Here is a 20636-nt window from a genome sequence, read left to right on the forward strand (position 1 = left end):
CCAAACGCTCAATTTGGACCTGTACTGCCAACAACTGGACCGCATGAAGGTAGCACTCATGAAGAAGAGGTCATCTTTGATAAACAGAGGCCGCATTGTTTTCCATCAGGACAACGCCAGGCCACACACTTCTTTGGTGACGCGCCAGAAGCTCCGGGAGCTCGGATGGGAGGTTCTTTTGCATCCGCCGTATAGTCCGGACCTTGCACCAAGTGACTACCACCTGTTTTTGTCCATGGCGAACGAGCTAGGTAGTCAGAAGTTAGCCACAAAAGAGGCCTGTGAAAATTGGCTATCCGAGTTTTTTGCCAATAAGGAAGCGAGCTTCTATAACAGGGGTATTATGAAGTTGGCTTGTAACTAATTTTATGAACAATTGAAAATTAAAAAAAAATACCGCAGGACTTTTTTGACAGCCTAATATATGCTAGAACCAATATGAGTGAGCGAAATTGGAGACACATTTCAATAAAAGCAAATGAAAGCTTTTCGTATAGTTTGCCGAATACACGGCCCAGACAGAGAAAGATTTCTTGTTCATGTTTTCCTTTATCCTTTAGAAAACACTTCGCATCTTCATGTCATGATGAGGTGTAATATTATCACGCTTCTTTGTAACAGCACTGGTAGCTATATGGATAGCATGGTCGTGTGAAATAGCTTTGCTTTCGTCGACGTCGTATGGACTTTTTTTTATTGGCACAAATGAAATGAGGAAGGAAAGCAGAATAAGATATTTACTCGCATACATACAAACCTTTTATAAGCTTTTAAAACAGCTCATTATTCGCGTATTTGACCTTCCAGCACACGAAATGGCATCTTTTCTGCTAAAGATGAAGTGTTTTAGCCAACGCTAGTTTGGGTGTACGAAGGGATTTCTCTAGAGATAGGCAATAGGCAAAAATCGACGATGAACCAAAACACGTGTAAGAAAAGCAGTTGTCAAAAATTAACTGAACATTCAAAATAGCCGTTCTTGTCAGCATAAGTGAGAGACATGAGTACCAACATAATGCCACAAAAAATCTAGAATCGGATATACGTAACCCGCGTCATTCCGAAAGTCGCGATACTTTGTGAACAAACCTCGTATGGTCATTTTTTTGTATTGTCCAAGCGAGAACGAGACGATTGAATCAACCTTCTTAAGCCGCTTCTACGAAGTCACGCCAGCCATTGGACCGCCATTAAAAAAACTACTAAAGAGTGAATTCTCAAATATTGTTTCATTATGAAATGATATCCGATAAACCCACCCTTCTGATTTATTTATAAACATGAACTCTAATGTTCACATTTGTTTGTGTTGGATTTGCGAATAATTAGCATTAATTCGATTGAAAAGCGGGAAACTGATATACTCAATTGAGTAGGTTTCAGTTATAACTGGCTTTATATTTGTAATTGATACAATTTGTTAGTCCTGTTTCGGCGAAATAGAAACCTCAAAAGTATGCTTTGTGTTTGATTCCATGTGAGCAAATTTCACCCTACAATCAATTTAATCAATATTACCGGGTGGTCCATAGTTTATTCACAATTCTCCGAAAGTATTTGCTCGAGCTCGAGGCTGATTGCTAATAAGCATTGCATGAGAAACATTTCATGGTCATCCTCCGGAGCAGATATTCCGTGCAATATAATAAACTAGATTCAATTTCATGCTAAAGTGATTTGAAAGCGTGGGTGGGGCTGTAGGATAGCTATTCACTAATTTGCTATGGAAGAGCACACGATTATATAAATGCCGAGGCCGCATTTGTATGTAGCTGCAATGAGCTTAGTTTCGATCCGGTGATTATCTGCTGGAAAATATCGGATATCGAGTGGAGGAATGTCTTCCAACCGTCTGTATTCATACGTCAATTTGTGAGAGGACCATTTTGTTCAGCAGATGATCGGATATAGAGTATGAACGAGATATAAATAAAACACATGGTTTTAGATTTTCATTCTCCCAGTTCTTTTAATAAATAAATAAATATTAGATTATAACAACACTTCACAGAAGGGGGCGATGGAAAACAATTTTACAACAGTTTGGGAAGGTTTCTCTCGCTCACACCGTAGTTGCAGGTGTGGAAACTGATCGAATACCATCGGGTAAATACTATGGTTACATGCTAAACAGTTTTATCAGCAGCTACCGAGTGGGAATCATACTCTCCAGAAGGCATCATTTGGTCATATGGTTGTGTTACGAGTCTGGGGCTTTTTTACGTTTCTTTTTTTCGGGGGGAAGGATCTTGGGACTGATTGTGGCAGCGCAAACTTGGACTTGGAGGTAGTGAACTGTCTCACAACGGACAAGGGGTGGTGGTGGCTTTGGCATTATCTCGTTCTGCTGTCCTCTCGCTCAGTAGTAGTATTTGCCGGTGTGTGCCACCGGATAGAAGTCCTGCCGTTTGATTTTGCCGCCGGGGAAGTGATGACGATCGTTGGAACTCGCAGCCGAAGAGGTGACACCGCCATTGCCGGCAACCGAAGCTGACTTGTCTGCGGCGGCCTGGTTAGTATCGACGACAGGGTTCAGGTTGCTGGCGGCGCCAAGTCCACCCTCAGCAGCGTGCAGTCCGGACGGGCCGTCGTGATGTCCCAGGTGCGCGCCAAGTCCCCCCATTGGGTACATGTCGTGTCCGGAGCCAGGGAAGCCGTGGTGGAAGTCCATGCCGTACGGCATCAGGAAGGGCTCCTGATGATCGAAGTACGGTGGTGGCATGACTCTGTTATAAAAAGAGATCATTGGGAGGTATTAGTATTTCAATATTTGTATCATATACATTTAGCGTATTTTTTTCAAATTGTAGATCTCAAACTTTTGTATTTTCTTGAAGTCCAAACTGTTAGTTATGTTTACAAGTGAGTATTTTCCTGGCAGCGTGTTCTACTACCGTCAAACTTTGAATTCGGACTTGTACTGTCAAAATTGGACTATCCGAGGGAAAGCAATCGCCCAACCTTGGCTAATAGAAGACGAATTATGTTTCGTCAAGAAAACACGCGTTGATAATGACCAGATGCTCTGAAAGCTTTATTGGTTAAGAACTTAAGAACATTCACACCTGGCAGTAAGTAGACCATTCATTCAATTGTCAGAAATAATAACTACAAAAAACAGTTTCACGGATGTTTATCATATTTCAACACAAACTTTAGTATTTTGTTTGGTTTATTTTAATTTTTATTGATTATTTGATTTATTTGATATTCCAGCATTAATCTTCATCATCAGGAACCGTAATATCAGCTAAACAGGAATGCGGTGCGAATACATTGAATACATTACCAATAGTTCCCATTAAGTATTGCTATAGCGTCATCGTACTTTTGTTCGAAAAGTAATTCTCCAGGTAGCCCCCAAAACTGTATGTCAAATATACTTTGGGAACGGTTCGCAAAGTAGTAAAACGCCAATATTGTCAACATATTGTCAAATTAACTCTAAGCATTAACATGCACTGCTGGTTGTTCGCTTTCTGAAGTGACACTGAAACATCAATATCCAAGTTGTTTTTGCAGTATCTTTTAGCAATACTACATCTTCTACGCTCCCAAAAACCATTTTCCGACAAAATATCCACAAATCCACAATTTATACTATATACTTTGCAGCACCTTTAGCCAAACAGCAGCAGAAAATCCGAACCAAATCGGCTCTAACAGATGAAGAATACCTTCTTTTTGACCCGGAAACAGTGCTCGAGTACATAGAAATTTAATTATCGTTCGAAAATTTCACTAATAAGCCCAAAAACTCCTCAGTTCGCACAAGCAAAAATATCAATTCGCTTGCAAATTTAGCGAATTGATATTTTTGCTTGTGCGAACTGAGGAGTTTTTGGGCTTATTAGTGAAATTTTCGAACGATAATTAAATTTCTATTTTATTATCTCTTTAGTAGGATGTTTTGGAGGTCCTGGAAAGAACTGATAGTTTGTGTGGTATTAAGAACCGTTTGTCTTTGGAATGAGATAGCGATAAAATTACTTGATTTCAATGTTTTGATCGTTTGTCATGCAAAGCACTCGAAAGCTCCAAGCAAGGTCTATCGAAAGCAAGCAATGGGAGTTTAATATACACATATAAGAGGTGATACCAACGAAACATTAAATTCACAATAGTTGACTAGCTTTGGAGCGTATCACAAACGAAATCATGTTCCGGATTTCTCCCTGATACCAGATTCATGGGAGTTTGAGGGGTCAGATACTGATTTGAATTGCCATATGGCACCGTACTTCCTTTGGCGGTAGGAATCAAACAAATCTGTTTATCTAACATTTTACCAACACGTTTGCGCCTATCTTCAGTTTGAGGTAGGATTCAACCTCAGCACATGCAACAGTAATGCTTTGAAAACATATATCCACGGAAGGTACGTTGTATCTAAATGAATGTTGTATCTTCCATATCTGCACTGGTCTGAAAATATATCGCATTTAAAATATTTTTACTTGCTTGCGATTTGTAGTGGGTGTGCGTAATACCACGTGATGCACGTGACATGAAATCGACGCTGTGGTTCCACCGAACAAAACTGCACTGCTGTTTTGCAATATTTTCCATTCTTTCCATTCTTTCATCGAGTTATGTGTTTGTGTGTCCACACACCAGCATTAGAAATGAATTTTACCTGCTCGCTAGCTGCATTGAGACTGTGATTTCAAATAATTAATGGCTTATTTACATGAAATAAGTTTTAAACGGGAAGAATCGAATGCATTAGTTTCCCGTTATTGACGGTACTGGTAAGCAATGGGAATGCTACATTTTCTGTTAATTTTAAACGTTTACGGATTAGGGAATCGTAATGTATAACATTTCGAACAAATTTTAGAGAATTTCCAATTTGATTGGTACGTAAATCATCAGAATTCATTCATAGGGGGCAAAAGTTATTAACGTTAGATTAATTTCATAGATGTAAATGTAATATAATGTAAAAATGTGTTTTCTGATTTGGCACCTCCACTGAAAAGCGTAGTTATACGACAAAAAAGATATTTCAGTATTAAAACTATGTCTTTTCAATACAGAAATAAATACACATCTATCTGTGCTATCGTGAACACCAGTGGTCAGATAATGTGAAAGCCACGATCAAGATAATAGTATACAGAAATCACGGAATCGATGCTTGCGAATGATCTGCTACAGAGCAAATATTAATGAACGGTACACCCAAACTAGCGTTGACAGAAAACAATTCATCTTCGGCTAACAAATAAAAGCGCCTTTGTCAAAAGCTTAAAACAGACATCTCTTTCTCTCAGACTGAACGTTAACTTGGAATTGTACCCGAAAAAAAGCCCAAACGATGTCAACGACGATCAAACCAAGGTCGACTGAATGCAGAGCTGTTTTACACGATCACGCTATCCACATAGCCACTGGTGATGTTACCTAAATGTGTGATAATATTATACTTCATTATAAAATGAGATTGAGAAGTGTTTTCTAAGAATAAAAAGGAGAGCATAAACGTGAATCTATACCAGTCTCGGTCTGGGCTGGGAATGTGCTTGCAGCTAAGTTATGACCAAAAGAGAGAGTAGTTATGACCAATGAGAGAAATCGATGATGTCACTGACACCCCTTTCATTTTGAGCCCCTCATATGTTATAAGTGCTATCAATAAACTTCGAGACAATTCTTTGAACACTCGGTTATTAGCTCAGCTATATGAGTAAAACGACGAAATCTTTACTCGGTTACTTCTACACACTGGAGTTCGCTGACCACCAGAAGGCTCTTGTATGACAAGATTTTTAGCTTTTTCGAATTTGTGTTTCAACTGCAGGGATATATGACTGTGGGATATATAGCTGACATGTATTGGATCAGAATATTTACATGAACATCCTGAAGGAAAATATGAAGCAAAGTGTCAACAGAATGTGATAGAATCGAGGATTCATGTCTTGTCAAGACAATGATCTAGACATATAAAGTTCGCACACGGTTACATTACAATTACTCAAAAGTTGTTGATATTCCTCCATAATCTCCCGACATCAGTTCCAGTAAAAAACTGAGGGAGTTATCTGTGTAGGAAATTAAGAAACCATTAAATTTCTAAAAATAACGATTTTAAAAACAGAAAGTGGGTTATATCTATGGTATAACCGCAATGGTGACGTAGGACTATCGTTGATTCAGTGATCCTTTGTTTGAAGTTGAATCTGAATCCATTCTGAATGAATGAATAAATGAATATTTGGGGGACTTCGAAAACGAGAGCGTTACGTTGGAGGTACAAGGTTTTATGCATCCAATATTGGATACGAAAATATCCTACTGATGGGGAAGAATAATCTTCAGAAGCTATCCTGTAAATTGCGATTAATTGAAAAATCACAAAACTAAATGTATTTGGTCATAGTGTTACATGGATAGAAAACATTCAAATGAACTCTTTCACATGAATGTATTTTTAAATTCCCAGAGGAACTGGCAGATTATTTTCCGGATCTTTCTCGATGCTGAATGGCATCCAAACGGAAAGAATTCCGCGCGTGTATGTGTGTGTGTGTAGCGGCTGCTTCGAGATCTTCCCGGGGAACCGTTTGTGGCATCACTCTCCTCCTAATGGATTCATGTCTGGCCTAAGGTGCACAAACAGGCTCTTGGTGACACCGTTCATCCGCGCTTTCATGATAAACGAAGAGCTTCACCACAACAGCGACAACATGCTCCAATCGCTGTTCAATTAGAACTGAGTGGATTTCCGAGCGACGCTCGCTTATATACCGATTGGTGATTTCAATAGCCTGTTTTGAAAGCAATTTTAAGCCTATTGAAACAAGTTTTTGGGTCAAAAAGTAACAAGTATAGAACGCGTAGACATTTTATCTTTCGAATGAAGTGTTTATCATACCATTTCGTTCAGTTGTTTAGGAGCTATTAACGCTCAAAATCTCGGTCTCCGGCGTAACGCTTTCGTTTTCGAAACTTTGATTTTACACCCGGTATAGAAATGAAAGACGTAGTCCTACGTCAAAACCATATAATAAAAAAACTGATAAAAAACCAAACCAAAAACCAAAAAACTCGTAGATAAGGATAAAACTAGATAAAACAACTAAAGATGGTTGCAATGAACAAGGAATACCATACTAATGATGGAATTCGGAATTGGCCAACGTCTTCGAAATCGAGTAGAGATTTCAACCATCGTACGATTATGGATTTGAGTAAATTGTCATACATTAGCACATACATTCGCCATTTTAGAGCAATAAAAATAATTATTCTGAAAACAGATAGCAAACCTTTTAACTCTCATATAACACTATGATTTTATCTAAATAGAATGTTCTGAAAGCTTGTTATCGATTTTCGAAAGAAGGGAAAGGAGATCTGCATTGTGGAGTATGATTACGGATTTGAGTCACTGTATATAAAAATGGAATGTTGTCTGTCTGTCTGATTCTTATAGACTCGAAAACTACTGAACCGATCGACATGAAAATTGGTATGTAGGGGTTTTTGGAGTCGGGGAAGGTTCTCATGATAGTTCGAGACCCATCCCCCCTCTTTAAGGGGGGGGGCTGCCATACAAATGAAACACAAATTTCTACATTATTTGAGAATTAATCAAGCAATCGAAACCATATTTGGCATGTGGAGATTTTGGGGTGCAATGAATGTTTCTATGGTGGTGAAACACTCCTCCCCCATTCTCTAAGGGTGGTGAAACACTCCTCCCCCATGATATCTTGGTGGTTGCGGATAGATTGGTTTGCGATTTAAATGTTTTTATAGTTTGTGTGTAACTTGTATTAATGATCATTAGTTATACTTGATATTTACTAAATTTTATGTCTATGTATTATAGTGACAAACACTGACTGGTTTGCCACATTACTTCCATTTTTAGGAAGAATGTCGGTAGGGAGAATTGAGTTCGTGACCTTTTGGGTGAGAGGTACGGATGTTACCACTACGCCAGATCGCCTCCATGATAAAATAATGTCATATTTACCCATTTAACCAACTTCAATGTTTTGAAATTAACAATTATTCGGTAAGAAAAAAAAACTAAAAATAGGATTCTCAAAGAAAATTGGCTATAGGAGTATGAGGTATGACTTCATTCTAGAATTGCCGTCGACTTCCATCTCCAATGCAACTCTTCATAGATGACCTTAAATTTTTGTCGAGTACTATCCTTAGCATTGGACTGTATGATAGCATCAGAGAAAAACATTGACGAATTCTTGCTTTGGTAAGTTAAATACGAGCAAATGCAGAGTAGTATCTTCTACTCGCACTCAGTGCTCCATACACTGTACACATGCTGCTGGGGAAGTTACTCTGGGCTGAACTATTCCGATATTCGACGTAGGAGTAACCACAGATTCTAAACACCGCTGATATGAGCACATATCAACTGTGGCAGCCAGTCAAAGCTATATTCAAGTGAGGATAGTCAGCGGACTATGAAGAAAGTCGCCTTGGTATTCAATCTTCCATACAAATTAAACACAAATTTCTACATTACTCGGGAGTTAATCACGCAAATTGGCCGAAATATGACATATTGAGGTTTTAGAGAGCAATAAATGTTTTTATTGTGGTTAGAATCTCCACCCCCTCTCTGAGAGGGGCTGCCATACAAATAGAACACAAATTTCTGCATTACTCGAGAACTAATCAAGCAAATGAAACCAAACTTGGCATGTGGAGGTTTTAGGGTGTAAAAAATGTTTTTACGGTGGTTAGATACTCCTCCCCCTCTCTTAGGGGGTGCTGCCATACAAATGAAATACTAATTTTTGCATTACTCGAGAATTAATCAAGCAAATGAAACCAAATTTGGCATATTGAGGAACTGCTTCTTCCAGCAGTTCCTCCGTCAATATGACTCAACGGTCATTCGGGCGTTTAGTTGCGATCTCAGTCTACGACTCGACTTTCACATTGCATTTTTGCCCCGTCAAATGGACTTCAATGCATATTGAAGTGACTCCCCCCAAATGAATTCGTTTCTCTCTCTTGTGTATCACGTATGCATATAGCGATGATTGAGTTCAACGAGGTTTGACATATACTGCAGGTGAGCTAGATTCTTTTGTATCGTACACGAAAATAACTCATACATAGAAATAGCGTGCAGTGTTGTGTTCAGAAACACTAACAAATTTGTGTGTTTTTATATGTTCTGGACTAAAATTTTGTTTAGAATTCCTCCCAAACTGCACGCTTTTTTGCATGCTATATACCAATACTAACGCGAGGACCTTTATAGCAAGTAAACAATGAAACCGCCCATTAATGGTTTCTTGCATCAGAAATCGAGTTTTCGTTTCACTTTATATGGACGTGAGAATAAGACTGCGGGTAACAAGATTCATATCATGGGGAGTAGAAGTGTGGATTGAAGTCAGGTTGAATGAAGAGGAAGATTTGTATTCATTAGTCACGTCACTTAGAATAACCATTGACTAGAATAGTTCATCAGTCATTCTTGCTCTCAATGCTCATCAAATCATTGACAAGTCAATTCAAATCATGTAGACGGTGAATGCCAAAGTAGATCTAGTCGAAGCGAAGCGAAGAAAGGAGAGTCGATTTTCATTTTTCATCTCCGAAGATTTCGGGCTCTGGTTTTTGACATGGCTTTGCAATGGTATAGTTTTATAAATATCGTGCCTCGCCGCTACGTGAGTTGCTTGTTATTGACAAATATGTTAGAAAATCAATGAAAAAATGTACGAAAACACGGAATTGTATCTATTTTTTTCAAATTTTATCTATTTACGAGGTGGGAAATCGTAATGTAAAACAAATGAAATTTTTGATGAAATAAAAAATATTACTTTCTTATCTGTATAGTTCGAAATATAAAAGTTATAGCAACCAAACAGTTTTTTTAATGGTGACCTCCACGCAAATAAGGAAAAACGCGCTATATCTGTTTTTTCAAGAGACAGAAAAAAACTTAGTTTTACAAAGATGTTTTAAATAACTGGGACTACAACATTGTCGAACTATATTCACTTCTATCTACAGAGATAAGAAAGTTAGATTTTTTATTTCATCGAAAATGTTGGTCACCCTATTTTGGGAAACTTTAAAATGAGCGCTCTATCATATGTAACAACTTTGTCAGTTTTTATCTAGAGAATAACTGTCGAGCTAATTTCCACTTAAATGCATCTCCTGGACCATTGTACAATGGGCAAATTTCCGAAACTTTCAGTTCGAAGAGCAAAAATATTCGTTTTCTGAAACTCTAATCAATGAACCGCCCCAATAATCTGCAAAAAGGAAAAGCATGGATCAATTGATCCCCAGAACGGAAACATAGTGACTCCAATCAGCCAATCCAAGTATTGTCCTGATGCCTTCTATGGAGATTTGAAATAAACGACTTGAAGAAGTACTTTAAAATAGAGCTATTTCTGATAATGCATTTTCTACAGGCTCACCAAATGCAACAATTAGCATTTTAAGGGGGGACCCCTGTTTGGAAGGTCGAAAACCAATCAATTTTCGTGACTTCTTTTTCGGATGTTAGGAATAGAATTGCTTAAAGGTATATTTGAAGATGTATTTTCCATTTTTGATTGCACGAATAATGATTATTATGCTATTGACAGCTGGATGCGTAGATGCTGCCTGAAAATCGATACCTTGCTGGTGGTTTTGACACTTTAGGACACAAACAGGTTTTTTGAAAATTCGAAAAACTGCCAAAATGGCGGCCATTTTTGTTAAAAATGAGTCATATTTCATGAAAAATCGCTGTTTAGAAGCTCATAAAAAATCGAAAAAACCGTTATGTAACGCATTAGATGATTTCTTTTTTACAAGGTGATAAAAAACTTGAGCCAAATCGGTCGAGTAGATCCTGAGATACCACCAGCTGAAAAAACATGATTTCGAGAAAAACGTGTTTAAAAATTCGTACAGAAATACTATATCCCTTAAGGTGACCCCATACTTTTGGCTGTAACTTTCCAGCGAAATGACATTCCCGAATATGCAAAAAAATACCATGTTTTCGACTTTCCAGATCAGGGTCCCTTCTTAAGTGCTATAGTTTATTCAATTTCAAGACGACTTTTATCCAATGTTTTTAGACGTGAGCTGTCAGATAAAAAAAAATGTCGAGCAGACAAACCCAATTTAAATGTATCATTTTTAAACAACAAACCAAACATTCTTTGCGATGAATAAAAAGCACAACAAACGAAAAAAAAAATTACTATAATGCTCAGACATTGGAAAAAATCGAGCATCATAATAATATCATATGTTTGTGCATGTGCATTTTATGTGCATATAAACATGTAATTTATCATGATAAACCGTTGATTGATTTGTACATTATAAGTAAACAAGGGACACTATCAAAAAAAATTTAGAATGGTTCTGAGAGAAAAATCGATTGATTCACTTTATTGCCTTGAAATTTTACAAAAAAAAAAAGCTAAAATCTTAACAAATTTACGAGTAAACTGAGAGTTGAAGAAAACTAAATTTGAAATATCTAGAAAGTTCATCCTGCTATTGACTTGAAACGGTACGTTTTTTGCCATTTTGAGAAATTAATAAAAGTTAACATTGTCTCACAATATTTACTTCATTATTTTTTAAATACTTCTTATTTATTATTTTGTTCTTGGTGAATAAAGATGAAGTTATCATAAATACTCTTCAACGCTTTAGAATAAACACCCATTGAAAAGTTCGGTTGAACAAATGAAGCGCACCAAGAATCGCTATCAAAATATTCACCAACAAACATTCCACAGTTTCAGGAAAGCTAATTCAAGATATTGAATCGTCACCAATCACCTACGAGTAAATATCAGCTCTTAGTTCTGCTTCCGCTTGAGAAATCAGTGTTTACTCATTACCGATGGTTACCTAGCGTAACCATTTGATTGGATAAAATAAACCCATCGCTATCTAAATCAGAGGCGTGGAAACTATTTCCACCTAATGTGCCGCGAAGTAATTATCGAATGATGAAACGATATGTTTGGCCCAGGGGAAACTGATGCTGCGGGAGTTAAGATGAGGCGGGAGAAGCAACAAATACTCACGCGACAGGTTCCAATAGTTTCTTGAAAGTCATCAATGCTACAACAATTAGGGCAATTTTGGCGACTAAAAAGGCCTTAATCGCTAGCAGCTTGACTCCGGCAATGGCGAGCGCATACCAGCCGATTTGGCTGAAGACCAGGAATGCTGGCACGAAGAAGCGCATATGCCTGCGGTTTCTGCCGCGGGCTCCTGTAGAAGTGAAAAGATAGTGCCACGATTAGGATCGATATCATTGTATTCCCCCACGTCAAATCTCACCATCGGCCTTTCTGAGCAGGGAGACCTCAATATAGTTGGGATAGTCGGTGGAGCGTTCGATGTTGAACACCATCGGTCCGATCGGGAATTGTAGCGCGTGCCCGCTTAGGAAGTCCATGGCACGAGACGAGCTTCCGTCGACGGTGAGCGGGACCCGCTCGACCGGAGCGATACTGAACACTCCAAAATTGACCGGTTTGTGTGCCTTCAGCTTGTGCACCACGTCCCGGGCGATTCGTTTCACACAGGACGCGTTGTTAGCGCAGGACCAGCTCAGCTCGCTTAGAACGTTCTCCGGGGCAGCATCCTGTTTGGTTTCTTTGACCAGCGCACTCTGGGCCACTTTGCAGATGATCAGAATCGAGATCACTTTCTTGAAATACATTTTGCTCCTGACTTTGATTCACGGGTGCGCACAGAACACAAACACTCACACGCACTCTCTGTCTCTCCCCGTGCTTCACAAAAAATTGGACTGGATACACCGCACTGCCCAAGAACACACACTCGCACTGCTTCCACTAGATTAGGAGCGGCCCAACTGAAGTCCTCGAACAGTGGATGGGAACTGTTCAAACTGGGAATGGTAGGCACACACTTTTTATCTGCTGCTGCTCATCTGTAGCCAATGCCTTGTTCTCTCTGTCTTATCGAATGTTATCACTAAACACTAAGAAGCAATAAAATGATAGATTTTAGAAAATTACAACGAGTTTTATCCATTTCACACTTGGTGAGCACCGGAATCCCCCACTCCGAAAAAGGCTCATCAGGGCAGCAGCGAAAGCAAAACAAAAAAAAAAACACCACAAAAAAACGAAAAATGATAAGACACACGTACTGAGCGGGGGAGGGGGAGACGAGAACGAGACGGTCTTCGCCTTCGGATGGAGGAAAAACGGAAAATCACTCGAGCTCGCATTACAACCACCCATCGAAACTCACCGCCCGCCATGGCGGTACAAGCAGCCTCTCGGTGTCTTCCGTGCGGAGAGGATACTGCCCGGGCGCGCGCCGTCCAAGAAAATGCTTTCAAATTAGATTAATTACCAGCACGATTCCGACACGCGAGATGCAACAAAAAAAATGCTTTTTCTTTTAAAATTTTCGACATCGCTGGCCCGACGTGCCAATGGACGAGATCTCATTGGCTGGTTCTCGGGTTTTGTTTTTAGTTCAAGTTTAGGGCTAATGATTTCTCATACTGTTACAAGTGTAAAACGATATCGCTCGACACATGGGTGTTATCACGTCTGTAGACTATGGACGGAAGTCGAGTAAGAAGGATGAGGTGTCTGTACACTATGAAGTAATTCAACTAAATTTATTGTGTTTCTCAAAATTTGGGTTGACCTATGTTAATGCATCGTCGGTAATTACTGAATTGGATAGTTAATTGAAATCAGAGCGATCTATTTCTTGTTGTATTATTTTCTTCGGAAAATGAACGAAATTTTGAATGAATGAGCACCTATTTGTGTGAATATGCAGCCTTTCCATGCCAATCCGATATAGTGGTTCTCGGATTTACATGCAAAGTGATAGATTTGTTCCTTATCGCAAAATATTAGACCCGTATTTTTTCATTTTTTCACTAGGGTGCTCATTTCTATATTAGGGTGGTCCGAAAAATAAATTTTGTCGCCTTTTTTCCAAAAAAACTACTTTTTTCAAAAATTCATAACTTTTGAACTAGTGCACCGATTCAGATGACTATCATACCAAATTGAAGTGAATTAGCTAGCCTTTTTTAAAGAAATATCACATTTGTGGAAGAATTAAATTCTAATGGAATAGATCTAGTCAAGTCGCATAGAAATATTGGAGGAAGACTGAAATCATGTCAACTTTAAAAAATCAAAACTTAACCTAGAGATGGGCGAGCGTTCACGAGTCGCTCATTTGAGCCGGTTCATCAGAAAGAGCGCACGATCCACGGTTCTTTAAAAATGAGCCGCGGCTTTTTGGGTTTCCAGAAAAAATAAATAATACCGATTTACTTCGAGAATTCTATTTATTGAAAACGAATAAAAACGCGTTTAGTCCAGGACAATTTGTTTGTGACAACATGATGTTTAACACATCGAAAAGACATGAGTCAGATCAAACAATACATGTTCATAGATATAAATACAGATAAAGTTCTCTATATATTCCTTATATTCGATCAGTTGGAAAGTTTTTCTTTTACACTCCTCCTCTTACCAACTTCATGGCTTTACAGAACCTTTCGACAGCCTCTCGTGATAAAGGCTTAGTCAAAATATCAACTAGCTGATTCTTAGACGAAGCATAGACCAACCCGACCTCCTTGCTCCAAACTTTTTCACGTACAAAATGATACTTGACGTCATCATGTTTAGTTCTCTTTGATTCGGGATTCTTGGTAATGAAGAAACATCCTTGATTGTCTTCTTGGATTGGTATTGGTTGTTCCAACGGTAGTTGAACATCAGCAAAAAGTTTCTTCAACCACATAGCCTCAGCTACTACATTGGCAGCCTCCGCCTCAGTAGTCGATGCTGCAACAAGACTCCACTTGTTGAGTGTCTGTCGTCTAAATCGTTCGCTCAGTCGGCGTCTTCATAACCCCTCCACGATATCGCATCTGGATTCCTTGTATAGAACAACTCATAGTTGGTGGTTCCTCGAAGATAACGTAACACTCTTTTCAAATTATTCCAATGCACTCGTTCGGCAGAGTCTTGGAAACTACTAAAGTAGCTCACTGCAAAGCAGAGATCAGGGCCACTACCAAGGTACATCAAACTTCCAATAAGTTGCCTGTATTGGTTGTCTTCACCTGTCTGATTCAACGATCGCTGGAGATTCGTACTTGACTCAATAGGCGTCGCGACAGGATTACAGGACTGCATGTTGAATCGTGATAAAATCCTTTCTGCAAATGCTGATTGACTGATGGAAACTGTACCATCACTCCTATCAATCTTGATTTGCATTCCCATAAAATGCACAGTCCCCAAATCTTTCATCCTAAACTCCGAACACACTTTTGCTTTTAGATCCACAGTTACTGCTTCGTTATTTCCAACAATCAGAAGATCATTTACGTAAAGCAATACGTAGATTCTGTCAGAAGTATCGCCTTTCACATACGTACAAAAGCGTACAAAACCCAATCTAATAATATATTGGTGAAAACAATTGTTCCAGCACTTGGGAGACTGCTTTCATCCGTAAAGTGAACGTTTAAGCTTGAAGATTATTCCATTCGAAACGTGTACTCCTTCAGGTGGTCACATATAAACAGGATCTTCCAAATGGCAATATAAGAAAGCTGTCGTAACATCCATGTGATATAAATAATAATTCAATTGTATTCCGACTGCTAGCAGACACCGTGTTGTGGCAAGCCTTGCCACTGGTGCATATGTTTCTAGGAAATCAATTCCTTGTCGTTGCATGAAACCACGTGCCACAAGACGCGCTTTATATCTCTCTAAACTACCATTCTTGTCCAGCTTCTTACGAAATACCCATTTAGACGAAATCACCTTTGCACCAACAGGTTACTCGACTATCTCCAATGTATCGTTTTCACGAAGAGATGACAACTCCTCCTGAATTGCTTGTCTCCAACATTGCTCATCATCGCGATCTTCGATCTCCTTGTATGACGCAGGCACATCATCATTTGACGTATTTGCCAGTAATGCTGAAGATTCCACGAAGTAGTCGTTCATCCACACAGGGGGTCTTCTTATTCTGTCGTTTCGATGCTGGTTTGGCAATGGATCATCACTACCAATACTCTCCATAGGAACGCTGTGGTAATTCGTACACGGTAAATCGAGCCCTGCATCCTGAACTTGATTACCACTGGATGGTACCTCATAGTATTCATCGCTTGTACTGTCTCCGTTGTCACTATCCGAACCTTGGTCAGCCTGTTGCATCTGAATCTGCGATTCATCCTCCATTGGAACACGAGCATCAGTTCCAACAACCGAAGACAATATCGCTGTGAAATTTCCTTCGTCGAAAATCACATCACGAGATAATTCAATTTTCCTTTTTAATGGGTTCCATAGACGATATCCATTAATCGAACAGCCAACCATTATGCACGCTTTGCTTTTGGGTTCAAATTTATCACGTCTGTGTTTTGGTACATGGACAAACGCTTTACAGCCAAACACGCGGAGCTTCGATAAGTCTGGCTTCCAGGGCTAGTTATTTTCGAAGCTAATAAATGTGATTGATTTTTATTCATACAGCTCTCACTTCCACTACAGTCATTTTCGGTGGATTAATTTCAGTTTATCGGTGTGAAGTGGGAACGAAATATTCTCTACGCATACTAAAACATTGATTCTTTTGTTTCGTTCCTTTCCTCTTTCGTTCTCTTACAAGTATAAAAGCAGAAGCTTTCACTGACGATTAAAACTGCTTGAACGGGTTATATTTATTTTCATTTCGCATGTTAGAGGATGCTTGATGCTTTCAAACGTAAGTTTTATTTTACCAAAATGGATCGTCGCGGACCGTGTCCAAAATTCTTCAATCACTTGTAAATAAAATGTTTCTCTGTTGTTTGGAATACATGTTTGTTACAGAAAATAAAATAAAATGAAAGACGGCACAGATCGGACTATTCCTTTCTCGAGTTTTAGGGGGCAAGAAATATTTCTACGTTTTCTACCCTCTCTAAGGGTGAAAGGAATAGTCCGATTTGAGCTGTCTTCATTTTATTATATTTCCTGTATCAAACATGTAGTCCATGTTACGAAGAAGCATGTTATTTGCTAGTACACTGGATTCTTTTTTATGCGTTTTTTTGCTCGAAATTACGCGATTTTCGACTAGGTCTGTGCTTTCAGCGTATAGAATATAGCATAAATTTCGAGAATTGCGAGTGCACGCACAAACGCATACACAACGCCGGAAGCACGCGCACGCATATACCAAATGTGTGCACAAACATACGCACACACACGCGCAAACATGCACAAACATACAAATGGACACACAGATGCGCACAAACGCGCACACGCACAGACGCACGCACGGAAAGAAACGAGCTCGCACGTACACACACTCCCACACATGCCCACGCACAAAAAATACGCGCACACCTGTACGCAAGCAAGAAAAAAAAACACCTGCAAACGGACGTGCACACGCGCACACAAACACGCACAAGTGCGCGCAAACACGCCTACACATGTACGCGCACAAAAAAAGCGCACACCTGCATGCAAGCAAAAATAACACGCGCAAACGCACGCGCACACACGAACACAAACATCCAAAAAACGCGCGAACATACACAAACATACAAATACACGTGCACGGACAAACACACCCATACCTGCGCGCACACAAACAAGCACAAACATATTCATCGGGCTGTTGAATACTCGGCTATCCGGACTCGAAGCTGACCGGTATCCAGTATCCGACCAATCCACTATCCGTTTCATCACTAATTTCACGCTTATAACTAGCGCCGGTAAATAATTACTCCTGCAGGCATACTACCAACTCTCACTGCACCGTTTCCATTAGTTTCAGTGAATAGGTTTCGAATGCAGCAAGGAAACATTCATTTCTATACAAACTGCCAGAATACATGGATGCTTCAAATTAATTTCCAAGTGACGATTTCTAACGTCGCTTTTGTTTGCAGAATGAAAGGAATCAACGTGAAATGAGAGGAATATGTACGAAAGAGACGAGATATTTTTCTTATTGAGCGTGAAGAGAGAATAGATATATTTTTAGCCTGCATGGTTCTGGTTCTGTTCTGAGAAGCGATAGACACATTATTGAGTGACGATGTGCTAATTGAAGTGAAATTGACAGACCCTGCTGGCCTCTCACCAAACCATTCTTCAGCAGGGGTTGTATCACCGTTCAATGAGGATGTAGGGCTCCGTTACAAACCGACGTCATAATTGCTTCGCCCCACGTCTCCTTATCTAAACCGCTTTCGAAGATCATCGCCCTAGCCTTCTTCACTAACGTACGGTTCATCCTCTCAGCGATTCCGTTCTGCTGAGGGGTGTATGTCATCGTGAATTCCGTTACCACACCGCTTTCTCGACAAAACCGTTGCATTTCCTTCGATATATATTCACCTCCATTGTCGCTCCGCAGTCTAGCCAGAGGAAGGTCGAATCCGGCTTCTACCATTGACTTATATTCCTTGAATCGGTGAACGACCTGGAAACAATAAAGTATACTACCGTGAAGTGAGCGCAATCGTCGATAAATGTGATAAAATACCTCTTTCCATCCCATGTTGCTGGAGTGATTGGTCCGCATATATCTGTGTGCACTCGCTCTAATGGCCGACTCGCTCGTTTCTCACGACTATGAAACGGTGGTCTGAAGTGCTTACCCATAACGCAAGCTTCGCATAGACCCAATGTATCTGAAATGGTAGAATCGATGCCTGTAGCTAAATTTACATTTTGCCAGATGTTGCACACTTTTCATACCCAGATGTCCCAACCGCCTGTGCCACAGTGTGTTTCTATCGATAACTTGCTGCACATTGTTCACTTCACACCGACTCAGCTCAAACGAAATCTCGTACAGGTCCTGAGAACGATTTCCGACAGCGAATAAAGTGTTTTCCGACCATAACTGCACAGTTCTATCTTTAAAGACGACGGTGAAGCCAGCTGTCTCCAAACTACTTACCGATAACAGATTGTGTCTGAGTCCGGGGGCATAAAGAACGTCAAATATTTCACAAGGATATTTCACATCATCTAACGACTCACAGCAGCTATGAAGCCAACATTCGTTGCAGTTGTAACCTGACCTTCCTCTCCTAGCGATACCAGGTACGGATTCCGAAGAGCCTTCGCCATCACAAAAACTGCATCGTTACAAACCATATGATCCGTACAACCAGAATCAACTATCCATCGTACGACGTTTGTTTTTCTTTCACTTTCTCGATATTTCCATTTCTGTTCGGTAACAAAGGCAAATGCACCATTTCTAGCAATACTTTCCTCCTCCTGTTGAATTGGCCTCCGCAACTGGAATACTTTCTTCTGTCCTCCAAAAACGCCTCTAGTCGAACCTCCTCCTGAGCTTCCAGCTTCTTCTGAATCTATGTGCACTCTGCAGTCATTCGCCCTGTGTCCAGGTTTTTTTACATCTCCAACATTTCCCCAGAATCTTCCGATTTCTGCTCATGAATGCTGCAGACTTGTTTTCATCTCGCTCTGCAGTATCCCGTTCCTTTCGTTTCAGCTCTTCCGTCAACAATCTCGCCTTCACTTTATTGAGAGTTAAATTCTCTTCTAGAAGAAGGGAATTTAAGTTTCGAGAGCCGTAATGTAAATTGTCATACAATTGAGGTAGAGTCAATAATAGACGACTTACAGCTTCGGACTCACGAACCTCCCCTCCAGCTGCTCGCAACTCATTAATTATTGCATCGAATGCCGCGAAATGACGTTCCATGGAATCCTCCTCGGCATACTTCAGGCACAATAGACATTTTCGCAGGTACATTTCGGTAACTGCGCCCTTTTTCTCAAATGCCGTGCACAGTGACGTCCACATCCCCGAAGCGGTTGTTTGCAGACGGACATACTCCAAATGAGAATTTGCCAAGCATTCGACGATTGTGTTCCGAGCATTCGTATCCTCTTGCGTCCATTCCGCAGACCGCAGATCTTCCGCTGTCGGTTCCTTCTCGATAATATTCGACAGATTCTTCTCTGCAAGCAACAGCACGATCCGAAATTTCCAGCTTGCGAGACCCTTCCCGTCAAATTGTGGGTATGTTACTTTATCGCCTTCCATATTGTGTCTGGGGCCATAAACTTTTGGGTTTCCAGAAAAAATAAATAATACACCCAGGTTTTTTAACGCGGGGGATACGTGCCTCGTAAAAAAACCGCGTTAATCGGAAACACCGCGTTAATTGGAAAATCCGCGTAATAAAGACCTAGTAAAAATAAACCGCGCAAAAAAAAAACCGCGTAAAAAAAACCTGGGTGTACCGTTTTACTTCGAGAATTATATTTATTGAAAACGAATAAGAACGCGTTTAGTCCAGGACATTTTGTTTGTGACAACAGGCTTTTTAACAAATCGAAAAGACATGAGTCAGATCAAACAATACATGTTCATAGATATAAATACAGATAAAGTTCTCTATATATTCGATCAGTTGGAAAGTTTTTCATCTACACGGCTCTCAAATGAATTTTAAAAAAAACTGCGGTTCATAAAAGAGGCGTGTTTCTTAAAAGGGCCGGCTTTTTGGTAGAGAACCGTGGATCGTAGGCTCGTTCTGACAAACCCTGGCCTGCGGCAGTGCGGAAGAA

At 39.9% G+C, this 20636-nt stretch overlaps 1 protein-coding gene across 1 annotated transcript; it reads right to left on the reverse strand.

The window, feature by feature from the left end:
* Positions 1-1942: 1942 nt before the first annotated feature.
* Positions 1943-12993, reverse strand: LOC129763238 (uncharacterized). The gene is made up of 3 exons (XM_055762112.1): positions 12319-12993; positions 12060-12249; positions 1943-2726 (listed from the first exon to the last, which is right to left on the reverse strand). The coding sequence occupies exons 1-3, from the start codon at positions 12701-12703 to the stop codon at positions 2360-2362; spliced, it is 942 nt and encodes a 313-aa protein (XP_055618087.1). The 5' UTR covers positions 12704-12993; the 3' UTR covers positions 1943-2359.
* Positions 12994-20636: the final 7643 nt, after the last annotated feature.

Source organism: Toxorhynchites rutilus, chromosome 1, assembly GCF_029784135.1.
Source record: "Toxorhynchites rutilus septentrionalis strain SRP chromosome 1, ASM2978413v1, whole genome shotgun sequence".
Classification (NCBI taxonomy): Eukaryota; Metazoa; Arthropoda; class Insecta; order Diptera; family Culicidae; genus Toxorhynchites; species Toxorhynchites rutilus.